We start from the raw sequence: 14174 nt of genomic DNA on the forward strand, positions 1-14174 counted from the left end.
ATAAGTGAACTTGCTCTCACGACCAACGACCTCTCGGTCGGGATTCTAGACTCTCGCCCCAGCGCGAGTTATAAGTGAGCTTGCTTTCACGACTAATGACCTCCCGGTCAGGATTCCAGACTCTCACTCCCGCGCGAGTTATAAGTGAGTATGCTCTCACACCCTAGACTCTCGGCCCCACACGACTTATAAGTGAACATGCTCTCACGCATCCACACTCTCGCCCCAGCGTGAATTATAAATGAGCTTGCTCTCATGACCAACGACCTCTCGGTCGGAATTATACTCTCGCCCCAGCGTGAGTTATAAGTGAGCATGCTCTCATGCCTCCAAACTCTCGCCCCAGCGCAAGTTATAAGTGAGATTAATCTCACGGCCAACGACCTCCCGGTCGGGATTCCAAACTCTCGCCCCAGCAAGAGTTATAAATGAGCATGCTCTCACGCTCCCAGACTCTTGCCCTAGTGTGAGTTATAAGTGAGCTTGCTCTCACGACCAACGATCTCTTCATCGAGATTCCAGACTCTCGTCCTAGTGCGAGTTATAAGTGAGCTTGCTTTTATGACCAACGACCTCTCGGTCGGGATTTCATACTCTCGCCCTAACAGTAGTTATAAGTGAGCATGCTCTCACGCCCCCAGACTCTCGCCCCAGCGCAAGTTATAAGTGAGTTTGCTCTCACGACCAACGACCTCTCGGTCGGGATTCCAGACTCTTGCCTCAACGTGAGTTATAAGTGAGCATTCTCTCACACCCCAAGACTCTCTCCCCAGCGCGAGTTATAAATAAGCTTGCTCTCACGACCAACGACCTCTAAGTCGGGATTCTAGACTCTCGCCCCGCGTGAGTTATAAGTGAGCATGCTCTCATGCCCCCGACTCTCTCCCCCACGCGAGTTATTAGTGAGCATGCTCTCACGCCTCCAAACTCTCACCCTAGTACGAATTACAAGTGAGCATGCTCTCACGAGCAATGACCTCTCGGTTGGGATTTCAAACACTCACCCAGTGCGAGTTATAAGTGAGCATGCTCTCACGACCAATGATCCCTCAAGCAGGGCTTCGAATTCTCACCCTCACATCATACTACCATGCTTCATAACTCACGGGTCAGCCTTTTGCACTCTTAAGTCCCGGGCGAGTTATCAGCTAACAAAGAAATGCCAGGAAAAAAAGGGGAAAAGAAGCAGAGACCGAAGCCCAACCATATTTGCATTTATTTAATGAAGTACAGGGAACACCTCTCAAAATCTCATTTCACAACTAGGGATATCTAAGTAATCAAAAGTCTGCAACAACATCAGTAGCCGGTCGACACTTCGAGCAAAGGTATTCCGCGTGATCTGCTTGCCCAAGTTAGATCACGCCAGAACTAGCTCAACCTTGGTGAATTGAACAATACGACGATGCTGAACAATAGTTTCATCTTTGAGTCGATTCTCTTCTTAAAGAAGGGATATGGAGGTAGCATGTTTTCTCTTTTAGATGGATCAGGAATTGAGCCTGGCTCTCCATATCTGCATAAGCTTTCTGCTTCAACGCTACTTCAGCTCGGGTCTGAGACTTGGCGGCTAACTAGAGTTCCTAAATATCTTGGCAGAGAGAAGACTGAAGATCTCTGTTTTCTGTCATCTCAACTAAAGTTGTATCCTTGTAGGTGAGCATCTGAGTCATATGGACTAGTTGTTGGCGTAAAGATGACACCTCATCAGCATTCGGGGTGGATTTCATGGTCAGAAGAAGTCAGCAAGAAAACTACAATGATAGGGGGAACTCAACCCTTTTAAAGAGGAAGGCGGGAAGAGGCGGCTTTAAGGCGTTTATGGGGCTCTTCTCTCAAGGTTGATTGGGTAATTAATCAGGCTGCATATCCTAGGAACTAGGAAAAGAGGCAGCATTTAAGAACGGAATGGTGGAGCAGGTAAACTGGAACTTGAATTTAGTCAGTCGGACTTGAGCCTCCTTCGACTAGACTTTGGGGGGAGACTTGTGATATGATGCGTGATGGTGGGGTCCGATAAGGCGTGGCAGTCCGGAGTCAAGGGGACGTGGCAGTCAGAAGTCAAGGGAACATGACAGTCTGAAGTCAAGGGGACGTGATAGTCAAAAGTCAATGGGACGTGGCAGACAACAGGTATAGAAAGAGGAAGTAAGACCTGGTGAGGACGCCAACCACCTAATTCCCGATCAGCTTCTTGTAGACCGGAACTCTAGATCTAAGATATCTAGGTAGACAGTCGGGGCGATACCTGACCTAGATCTAACTGGTCAAGCTCTCACGACCTGATCGTATCTAGGCCTAGTTCTCTCATTAAGCTAATTCCCGGTCAGCCAACCCTTGGTTAGCTCCTCGATGATCTCTCCACAGCTCCCAGCCTCCCAGGGTCTGGGTCAGGTGTTATACCCGACTGATCATCCCGAGCTGCCCTATTTGTGCCCGGTCATGACAGAAGGCGCTACATGACAACAAGATCAGGGAATCATAACCGCCTGTCAGAGAATAACTGCTAAGTATCAGGGAATATTCCAACGGTCTGCAGTCACCTACGAATGGAACCTTCTTTTAGTCTACAGAAGGATACCACGTGTCCTCCATTACTCGACAAGTCCTGACACCCGATATTCTCTGACATCAGTCAGGCTCCAGAAGGTACGCACTGTCATATAAAGAGGGAGGTCCTCTCCTTCATGTAAGTACACTTTCTCGCACTTTTGCACTTGTCTTCTACTTTCTTTCTTCTTCGTATATTGTTCTTTTGGAAAAAAGTACTTGACTTGAGCGTCGGAGGGTCTGCTCCAGGGACTTTTTCCCTGGTTTCTGGCCTCTAACCCCCGTGTGCTCGTCTAAGCGTGTGCAGAGCTCAGGTACCGTTGGCTCAGTCATCATTACCCGTCAGTACCACGTGGAAGTTCATTTTCGGAAACGCCCGCTAGAAAAGTATCTCAATCCCCCCCCCCCCCCCCGGGTGAACGACAGCAACAACTCACCAGGCTTTCGTCTGATTCAGATTCCGGACAGGATCAGCGTATTTACAGGAATCTTTCCTCCAAATGGGACATGCAACTAAAGGATACTAGGCTCATGAGCTACCCACTGCTTGCGCTTCTAGATTTACTCTAGTGGGCCATGCAACCAAAGGAGGTTGAACTCTTCAGCTCCCCGCCGCATGCACTTCCTGATTTACTCTGGTGGCCAGTGGAAAAATTCCATAAGGCTGGATCGGTCACCCAAGGCTAGTGAATGAGGCTAACTGGGTTTATCATTTTGGTTCGATCTCCAGCTATGGCATATTTGTAGAAATTTTTCGTCCAAATGGAGGGGCAGCAACCAAAGGATGCTGGGCTCTTAGGCTGTCCGTCGTGCGGGCTTCACGATTTATCCTAGTGACCAGTGGAAAAATTTTTTAGGATCAAACTAGTCATCTTAGGGCTAGTCAATGAGGCTAATTAAATTTATTATTCTTTTTTATCGCCCCCTCCTTGCCTCGGAACATAACCAAGCTAATAACTATTTGACATAGAGCAAGGATCCGGTGAATTCGGTGAAAAATATCCTCCTACATGGAGGTTTACTCAGTATCTCATTTGAGGCCACCAACATGACTTTTTGCAATATTATCGTCGCCTACCTTCTTTATGAATTTTGGTCAAGCAAGAAGAAATAAGAATAAATTGTAAAGCAGTTTCACTTGCGTTCGAGGAAGTCAGGCAAATCGAAATGATAACAAGAGTAATTTGGGACTTCTCATAATGTTTAAAAATTGAATGTCCATTTTCCTATTTTAAAAGAAAGTTTGTTATTAATAAAATAAATTGACTTGTTCATCGATCAATCATCGCAGTAGGTGACCATTATTATGAAAATGACAACATTGTCTAACTGGACTTGGACTATCACGAATAAAAGTCATCTAATTTTCCAATCGAAACCAAGTATATTGAACTTTCACACGATTAAGACAACTTATATATATGCGAACTAAGTATTGCATTCCCTCCAACTCACAACTTCTTCCCCTCTTTCCTAGAGAGAGAATCAACTTACGAATGACTCTTAATTGGGATTTCATGGTGATTTCTAGTTCTTCAAAGCATGCTATAGTTATCTTTGCCGCTTTAATACTGTTGAGCAATAGAGCAAACTGTGATGATTCTCTACATGCCAACAAGGGGAACACCTGCCTAGAGAGTGAAAGGAGAGCTTTGATTGCCATCAAGAGCGATATGTATGATCCTGGCGAGTGGTTATCTTCATGGACCGGCTATGATTGCTGCAAGTGGAGAGGAGTTGCTTGCGACAATGTTACTGGTTTTGTCACTAGTCTTGACCTTCACTATCCCTTTGAATATAATCCACGGGTGGGGATTAGTAGCAACCCCTATGAATATTATCTTTGGGCGGAGATTGATTTCTATCCCTATGATTATAATCCATGGGTAGTGGAGCGTATTGGTGCGAGCAAGGTAAATCCTTCTCTGTTTGAACTGAAGCATTTGAGATACTTGGATTTGAGCTTTAATAACTTCTCATATGCGCATGTGCCTCCCATGATTGCCTCACTTGTGCACTTGGAATACCTTAACCTCTCCAATGCCTGTTTTGATGGATTAATTCCTCCTGTATTAGGGAATCTTTCCCACATACAACACCTTGACCTTGGAAATTGTTATGCATATCCAAGTACTCTATTCTCAAACAACTTGAGTTGGCTCCCCAACTTAAATTCTCTAGAATATCTCGACATGAGTTGTGCCAACCTCTCTAAAGCAACCAATTGGCTCCACCAAATTAATTTGATTCCTACTCTACAAGTGTTGCGTTTGGGGGATGCATTTCTCCCAAATGTTCCACCTTCTTTACCCACATTTAACCTCACATCCCTCACCATGCTCGATCTCAGTGGGTATGAATGGAACATCAGCGCTTCCATGTTGAGGTGGTTGTCTAATGCCAGTAATCTTGAACACCTCGATATATCTAGATGCTGGATGACGGTGTTTGATGCTGAGGCGTTTTCAGTTGCTTTGGGAGCTCTGCATAATTTGAGGAAGCTAGTTTTGGTCGATACTCAAATAGCAGGAGAATTTTCTACAATTCTGAAGAATGTTAGCAGAATGTTGCAATATTTAGATTTGCGATGGAATTTCTTATTATCTGGAGAAATTTCAACAATTTTGTCGATCCTTCCGCACCAACTGGAGTTCTTAGCATTACACGATAATAACATCTATGGGAGAATCCCAGAGATGTTAGGGAATTACACAAGCTTGAGATACTTGAGTATGTCCTACACTCGAATAACTGGAGATATTCCAAGAACAATAGGGAAACTTATCCATTTGGAGTATCTTGATTTGTTTGGAAATCATATAACAGGTGAGATGCCGTTGAGCCTCGGCAACCTTACGAATTTGGTATTTCTACGTTTGAGTGGAAACAATATCACAGGACCAATACTAGAGAGTGTTGGTAATTTGGTTTCCTTGAAGATTTTAGCTTTGTCTGAAAATAAGATTACTGGAGAAATACCAAAGACTTTGGGGAGTCTTCAAAATATGCTAATATTAGATTTACAAGACAACTTTCTCACTGGGCAAATACCAACAACAATTGGCAGAATTTCCAATCTGCGTTATTTGGATGTATCAGAGAACCACTTAACTGGAGAAATACCAACAACGATTGACAGAATTTTGAGCAGAATTTTCAACCTGCGTTATTTGGATGTATCAGAGAACCACTTAACTGGAGAAATACCAACAACGATTGACAGAATTTTCAACCTGCGTTATTTGGATGTATCAGAGAACCACTTAACTGGAGAAATACCAACAACGATTGGCAGAATTTTCAACCTGCGTTATTTGGATGTATCAGAGAACCACTTAACTGGAGAAATACCAACAACGATTGGCAAAATTTTCAACCTGCGTTATTTGGATGTATCAGAGAACCACTTAACTGGAGAAATACCAAAGACTTTTAGCCGTCTATGCAACCTATGGATGCTAGATCTGTCATTAAACAATATCATCGGAGAGTTAGCAGATCTACTTGATGGCTTATCTAATTGTCCACAAGGAGCAGCGTTATCATCCTTACGCATTGCTGACAATAATTTGAATGGAATTATTCCATCCAACCTTGGACTGTTAGCTCAATTAGAGGAACTGGACCTCTCCTCAAATTCACTGCAAGGTAACATGACTCAAGCTCACTTTTCTCAACTTACAAACTTGTCATATTTGAATATATCTTTTAACTCCTTGGATGTAATTCTACCAAATGATTGGCATCCCCCTTTTCATGCCTATGAAATTGATATGAGTTCCTGTCATTTGGGAGATACATTTCCTTCATGGATTCAATCCCAAAGGTATTTGAATTCACTGTATCTTTCTGGAGTAGGACTCTCAGGAACAATTCCACTCTGGTTCTCAAATTTCATTCCAAATAATAGGCTTCAATATCTTGACTTAAGTTCAAATAATTTGAGTGGTCTAATACCTTCTACTCTTTCTCCATTTACTGATCTTTCAAACAACTCATTTGAAGGGCCAATTCCAACGAACTTAGCGATTACAACCTCCGCTCAAATTTTGGTGTTGTCTAATAACCATATAAATGGTAGTTTTCCACCCTTCTTGTGTAATTTAACTTCCATATTTTTCATTGATTTGTCTAACAATCACTTATCTGGTACATTCCCACATTGTCAAAACTCATTTCCTCATGCATTAGAGTATCTACACTTGAACAATAATAGTATCTCTGGACAATTTCCTTCTTTCCTAAAAAAATGTAAATTGTTAATCACTCTTGATCTCGGTGAAAATAAATTGTCGGGCAAAATACCAACATGGGTTGGATATCTCACTTCTTTGCAAATTTTGCATTTGAGTTCAAACTCTTTCACCGGTGTCATCCCAATAAATATAGGATACCTCGCTTCTCTTAAGGTCTTGGATCTTTCTTTCAATAAATTATTTGGTAAAATACCTTCATCTGTAGGACATTTCAAGGCTATGTTTCAAGAATATTATACCAATTCTAACTCATGCCATGATAATAATCTTCAATGTGCAATGGCACCTATGGGCTCTTATAGACCAAAGGATAAGATCCTAATAACTGCCAAAGGATCAACCTATGAATACATTAGAATTCTCTCCCTCGTGACCAGCATAGACCTATCGCATAATAATCTTTCTGGTGAAATCCCAAACGAGCTAATGATGCTTCGTGATTTGCACTTCCTGAGCTTGTCCAACAATCACTTGACCGGTACAATTCCTGAAAACATTGCCATTTTGACAGAGTTATTTTCTCTTGACTTGTCAATGAACAATCTCACTGGCACAATTCCCTCCAACTTATCTGCTCTAAACTTTCTCAGTCACTTGAATCTCTCTTTCAATAACTTGTCCGGAAGAATCCCAACCGGGAATCAATTTCTAACCTTCGATGACCCTGCGATATACGCTGGCAACAAGGACCTTTGTGGTTGGCCACTACCCGAGTGTCCTAGTGATGAAGCCCAGCGAGGTCCACTTCATGCAAGAGATGATGATGATGTTAATGGCAGCAAGCTTGAAAAAGTTCTGGATTATGCCTTCATTGCTATGGGATTTATAGTCGGATTTTGGGCATATTGGGGCGCAATGATCATGAAAAAGTCCATCAGAATTGCTCTCTTCCAGATGGTGGACAGGATTTATGACTATGTGCAACTCGCAGTGAAGTTTGGAAGGTGAAGACAAAGTGACAAAGATGAACTTGAAAGCCTTATAATTTGCTGATTGTACTTCCCTATCAAAGAGAAACACTCCAGCTTGTATGCTGCTCTACTAGCTAGAATATGAATAATGGTGCTGTGTGAAATAGGAAGTATTTGCAAACTTCTGTTATGTACTTGTAGAACCATTTGGGACATTGTTCCACTTTTCAGTTTACCTGATGAATTTGTATTATATCGATGATCCGACATAGATGCAATCAGGTTTATGAAAAATTGTTACATGACAGAAGAAGAAGAAAAACAACTGCATGCAAGAAATAAATGAGTGCTAAAACGTGGATTAATTTTTCTGTCTGAATCCTAGCAATAAATACTGATATGGGTAATCAGAAGCCAAACGAGCTGTAAATTTCATGTGATTTTATCACCTCCATCATAAGTCGTGATTCTGAAAAGGCTATGAATTCGCCCCGGATCTACGGTGCAACGATAAGATCCTCCAAATAATTAACTAAGCATCTAAGATTCAAATCTTAACTGTTGTACGCGGTAAAGATTTTACTCTAATGGAATGACAAACTAGCTAAGATACTTACTGTTTGGATGGGTCTTCGCGAATACTTCCCAATTTATCTTGTTTCTAATGAGAAATTTTAATCTTAATTCTAGAATTATAAAAGGTAGCTCGGTGCATAAACTCCCGCCATGTCGAATCCTGAGAAAAAATCCATTGTATATAATTTTACCTTAGTTTTTACGAGAGATTATTTTAAGGATTCGAATATGTGACCTTTGGGTCAAAAAGTAATGATTTTACCATGGTCAGTGGAAAATTCTGGATTAATACCTGAATTATACCGATAGGGGATGATGGAGTCGGGTCCCTCGTAAGTCCTGTCCAAACGGGGAGTAGTGTCCACATGGAACCTATCCAATTGGCAGGATCAATCGGGGATGAGGGAGTTGATAACCTATGAAGTCCGGTCTAAGCCGGGAGGGATGTCCACATAGATCCTATCCGATCGGTAAGGTCGGTCGGGCATGAGGGAGTCGGATCCTTAGTAAACCCGATTCAAGTCAGGAGTGGCGTCCACATGGGACTTATCTGATCGGCATGGCCGATCAAGGATGTGGGCTCTATAGGCCAGCTCTTCGGCTTTCTAACCCACATGAACTCTGACCACCATATGAAACAATCCTTACTCCTTACTCGAGTCTTTCCAATCAAATACACTGGAATCATGCATTTTACTGAAAAAGGTTCAATTTCCTTCTATTTATTTCATATGAACCTCAAAACTCAGCATGTCTTTTTCAAATGGAAAATCCATAAAAATCCCCCAACAAGAATTAGTTTCCAACTCATAACTAGTAATCAAATCTCAAAACGGATGACATTCACTTAGAGGCCCCGGATAGTAGGACAGTAAATAAGCTGAGCTGAGCCGAGCCGAACTTTGGGTTGTTCAAGCTTATTTGATAAGGTAACCAAGCCAGCTTAAAATGAGCCAAGATTTTGAAATGAGTGTTCAAACTTGACTTGGTTTATTTTTCATGAGATTAAGCTTGTTTGAAGCATGGCTTGAGCTTGGTTAGAGCTTGGCTTGAGCTTAGTTCGAGCTTGTTTCATTCAGATGTTATCAAGCTCTTAATTCAAGCTTGTTTGATTGTTTGAAACTTTTTAGTTGTTTGATTGATTATTGAATTTGATAATTTAAATTTATTTATTTTATTTTATTATTTATTTAGCATATTAAAAAAAGTTTTATTAATAAATATGGTTCGTGAACACTGTTCATGAACGTTGTTCACGAACACTGTTCATGAACGTTGTTCACGAACACTGTTCACGAACGTTAATGAGCCGAACACATATATGTTCAAGCTTGTTTGTTTATTTTAACGAGCTGTTCAAACTTGTTTGTTTAATTTAACGAGTTGTTCAAGTTTGTTTGTTTAATTAAACTTATGTATATTGAACGAACATAAACAAACTCTTACCAAGTTGAACACTAAGCTTGTTTACGAACGCTTGGTTCATTTACAACCCTACCGGATAGTGTATCATGCATTTCATCTCATCTCCTCAACTACTCTACCTCCACATTCCCCATCACAGCTTGGGCGCTATCCTCCCCACCTGCATTACTTTTATTGTGAGTTTACAACCCAGCAAGTATATTTTCTGAATAGATACAATACAAGTGCTGTAAAACAAAGTCTACATTCGACATAAATAAACATAGGTCATTTACCATCTCAAAGAAAACTTCACTATAACGATGGTCCCTGCATACAAGAAAATAACAAGTACTGTTAACTTAAATATGGTATTGCATGTACGTAGGAAAAGAAGAAACTCTAATATACCAACTAAGAGTAAACATGGAACAATTGTGACAACCATATTTGTATTTATTGAGCCCATATTTTTACTCCTTATTCATGTGTCGTTGTGAGGTACCTCTTTCGAAAAATGAAACATTTAACCATTACCATTCTATATATCATCATTTATGCTTGGAAGTGTCCTCCCCAGAGCTCATCCCAAGGCACTCATCCCATATTGTTACCACTCATGCTCATGTTGATTTAGTTAGCCATATAGAGAAACTTTATTTAATCATGTGTAAACACACAAGTAATCATGCAACATTCTTCTACTATCATTCATTAGTTGATCCATTTGATATTGCTAACAATACATAAACAATCTAAGTATCAATAGGTAACAATGGAAGGCAATTACTAAAACAACGCAAAAATTCCAATCCCTACAAATAAATCACAATTTGATCGCAAAATCATTCTAGTTCCTCTCTATCTGCATCTACTATCAAACCCGAGATGTTCACATAGCACAAATACAAGAATCATAACCGAAAATGCAAAAATAGAGCCTCATCTCATGCTCACAAACCCACACCACCAACAAGTTGTTCATCACACCAATGCAGAAAACTCAATATCCATTTCCCATCCCACTCCTACAACAAGGCTTGTGTTTTTACTAATACAGAAATTCATCGCAATCATCTAGATGTACATCAAAAACAAATGCAGGAAAAAAAACAAAATCTGTACAAGAATCGAATCGCATATCAAAAACCAAAAATTCAGAACTCACCAAGACCTACTCTAATGCAACTTTTCAACACCATCATTTAGAGGTAAATCAAAAACCTATGCAAGATATCTTATAGGAACCTAGGGGCCTATCACGTGAAAAAATGGAAAGAGAAAAATGAAAAGGGGGATAGGGTGATCACAATCTCCAATAATCAAATGAAATTGATTAATTAAAAGGAAAATTACTTGTCATCCAAAATTACATAACGTCTCTTTAAATAGAGACCTAAACTACATTTTCAAAAGAAAATGTCTAAAATAAAAATACATTTTCAAGAGAAAATATATTATTAAAACTTATCTTAGAAAAGGAAAAGGTCTAAAACTTATTTTAGAAAAGGAAATAAAGTTAAAGGATATAAATGAATAGATCCATTAAAGGACCCTATCATTCCATCGCCCTTCAAAACAACCTTGTCCTCAAGGTTGTTTATCAATTTACTCTGAAATTTTTCTTGAATGGTATCATATAATTCTCATGTTGCATCATCGATAGATAAATTATTCCATTGAATTAACAACTTAATCGTCGTTGGATTGTTCTTCTTCACAAGTCTCCTTTCTAAAATAGCATAAGGTTGAAATTTAACTTCACCATCTAAATTCACTCCAGGAAGGTGTTGTTGAGGAGATAGTGCTTTGCTAGTAAAAGCTAATGGTTGTCCTTCTTGCCTAAGTACTGCTTCGGTTCTAACTCTGAATGCATCGGCTTCAATGACAAATTGCTTATTGAAATTAGTTATTGCAAGAACTAATCACTACAACAAAAACCCTCATAGACATCGATTTTCCACCGATGTCTATTATATTTTCGATCGATGTCTATGAAGGCGATGTAAAAGATCTGTCATTTTAGACATCGGGTTAAAACCGATGTAGTATCACTTAACGACATCGGGTGTAAAACCGATGTAATATTATATGTTAATAACACCAGTTTTGGCAGCGGTATATGACCGATGTAATATTAGTTAATGACACCGGTTTTGCAGCGGTGGAAAATCGATGTAATATCAAGTTTGTTTAACGACACAAATTCAATTTCCGAACAGTGAAAAACCAATAAAATGCACCAATATTATTCTTACAACAGTATCTATAAAATATACAAATATCCACAAATTAGGCATATTTTTCTTCAACAATATCCATAAAATACACAAATATTCACAAATTACATAAATATTCTTCTTACAACAGTATCCATAAAATACACAAATTCTTTTTACAACATCAAAAGGTAATAAATATTGTACACATCAAGGTAATATCCGCAATTTACATTCCATGCAAATGCATGCATCAACCAAAGTTTTCAAAATTCAAATACCTTTCCTACTCAAATGTAATCTAGCATGCATTCAGCCCACTCGAACCGCACTTCATCAATTTCAACTCTGGAGTACTTGAGATTTGTAAACTGTAAAAACACATAAATAATATATTAGTCCCATAACGGATACTAAGTATAACCATCTCGTTTCACTGTAAAACAATGACATTTTCTAAAGCATAATGGCTGCACCTGGTTAGTCCCAAGACATCTGTCCATGGACTCATGGCATAAGAGCATGGGTGCATTTGGTCCTCAGGAGTATTGAATTTTTTTTATTGCTGACTCATTATCATGCAAACCAAAAAAAATCAAAATAAGGAATGTAACAACTATCATCAAACATACCACACAAAATACTCTTGATGATTTACCAAACTTGACTGCTTCATCCTGTATTTGAGTGGCCAGCTCCCTCGTTGGTGACAAAATTAGTACAGTACAGTAGGACCCATCTTAGAATTATTATGATTGCGTTTGAGAACAACAAACCCTGACATTAGAAAGCCTACTGTTTTTCCTGATCCTGTCTTTGCAATGGCCACAATGTCACGCCCCCTTAAGACAATTGACCATGACTGAGCCTGAATTGGTGTAGGAGCCGAGAAGCCGACATGATGTATCTATGAAAGCAACAGACAAAAGAAGTTCAGTACCAAGAATGTGCAACACCTCGTCACAAAAACAAATGTTGCTCCATTACAGGTTGATATAAAACAAACACATATGGAACCAGGATTTCACCATACACCCTTTTCCTCTGTTTCCTTTGACATAAATGAGGGAAGAAGGATTGGGGGTTATATTTCCTCAATTTTGAGCCAAATCATTGTTGATCACAAATGAACACAGTTGTTAGAACGTTGAATGAAGGATAGCATAGAAGGTAACAATGACTTGGAAATTGGAAAAAAGATATGTCCGACCTTGCTTAAATGTAAAGGTATACAAGTGAGGATCTCTAACAACATCTTGAGTGCTCTTTTTGCTGGAAAAATTTTGCTTCCCACCAAGAGCAAACCAGAAAGCCGAGCTTTCTGTTCCCTCTTTGCAATGCTTCAGCGTAGCACTTGACTGCAGGCGAAAGAGAAATCTTGTAGAACCATGACGTTGGATAAAGAATCACTCTTTAAACTGTATGGAAGCAACAGATCTAGGAGTACATCATATTTCTCTGAAAATGTATGGAAGGACTATTTGCACCTGAGATATTGCTGATAACTTTTAAAATCTTTTCCAACCTATAATTGTGCCTCGCAAGTTCAATCATTCAATGATTAACCTATATGGATGCTCCACAATGGAAAAGATAACAAAGATAACTTGCTGACCGAAATATGTTTATAATTCAAAGTTGGTAACCATAATATAAAATTGTTGTCTCGTTTATATTCTATCCAAATTCAATTAACTAATTATATGAATGTCAAATGGACTAACATGTTAGCACAAAAGAAATAGAGGATGATATTTAGGCACAAAATCTTTTTAACATTTTTACATATTATACCTTCAAAAATTCTGCTGTCTGATCAACCCACTATTGCTGTTCATGAGTACTTGAACTTCCATTTCACGTGAAAACTATATTCCCAGATTGCAAAACAAAACAATCATAGGAATTTAAGGATGCCGCCACCTAAAAAAACAGATAACGCCATTGTAATTGTAGTACTCAAGTATCTAAATGATAATTATGTTTTTTTTCTTAATTACAAAAATGAAGATGATAGGTGTCATGTAGCTCGGTTGGTGAGAGCTTTGATGGCTCTTTCTCCCATCTAATTTTAAATACAAGAAGATTGTAGATAAAAATTAAAGTATGAATAACAAAAATGTGAATAGTCATACCGCATCAACTTGCATTGCCTTACGGTTGTGGGATGATGTACCAGATACTTGGATCAGCGCAATGCCATCGGGAGCATAAGTTTCATCACTCAGGTTTTTTTTTTTTTTTTCTGAAATTAAGCT

General features: G+C 39.4%; 1 protein-coding gene across 1 annotated transcript; it reads left to right on the forward strand.

The window, feature by feature from the left end:
* The first annotated feature begins 4046 nt into the window (after window positions 1–4046).
* LOC121999662 (receptor-like protein 12) lies at window positions 4047–7754 on the forward strand. Its single transcript, XM_042554313.1, has 2 exons — window positions 4047–6198; window positions 7012–7754. Exons 1-2 carry the CDS (start codon window positions 4047–4049, stop codon window positions 7752–7754), a joined length of 2895 nt encoding a protein of 964 aa, XP_042410247.1.
* The last annotated feature ends 6420 nt before the right edge of the window (window positions 7755–14174 follow it).

The sequence above is a fragment of the Zingiber officinale genome, chromosome 7A, assembly GCF_018446385.1.
Source record: "Zingiber officinale cultivar Zhangliang chromosome 7A, Zo_v1.1, whole genome shotgun sequence".
Taxonomy (NCBI): Eukaryota; Viridiplantae; Streptophyta; class Magnoliopsida; order Zingiberales; family Zingiberaceae; genus Zingiber; species Zingiber officinale.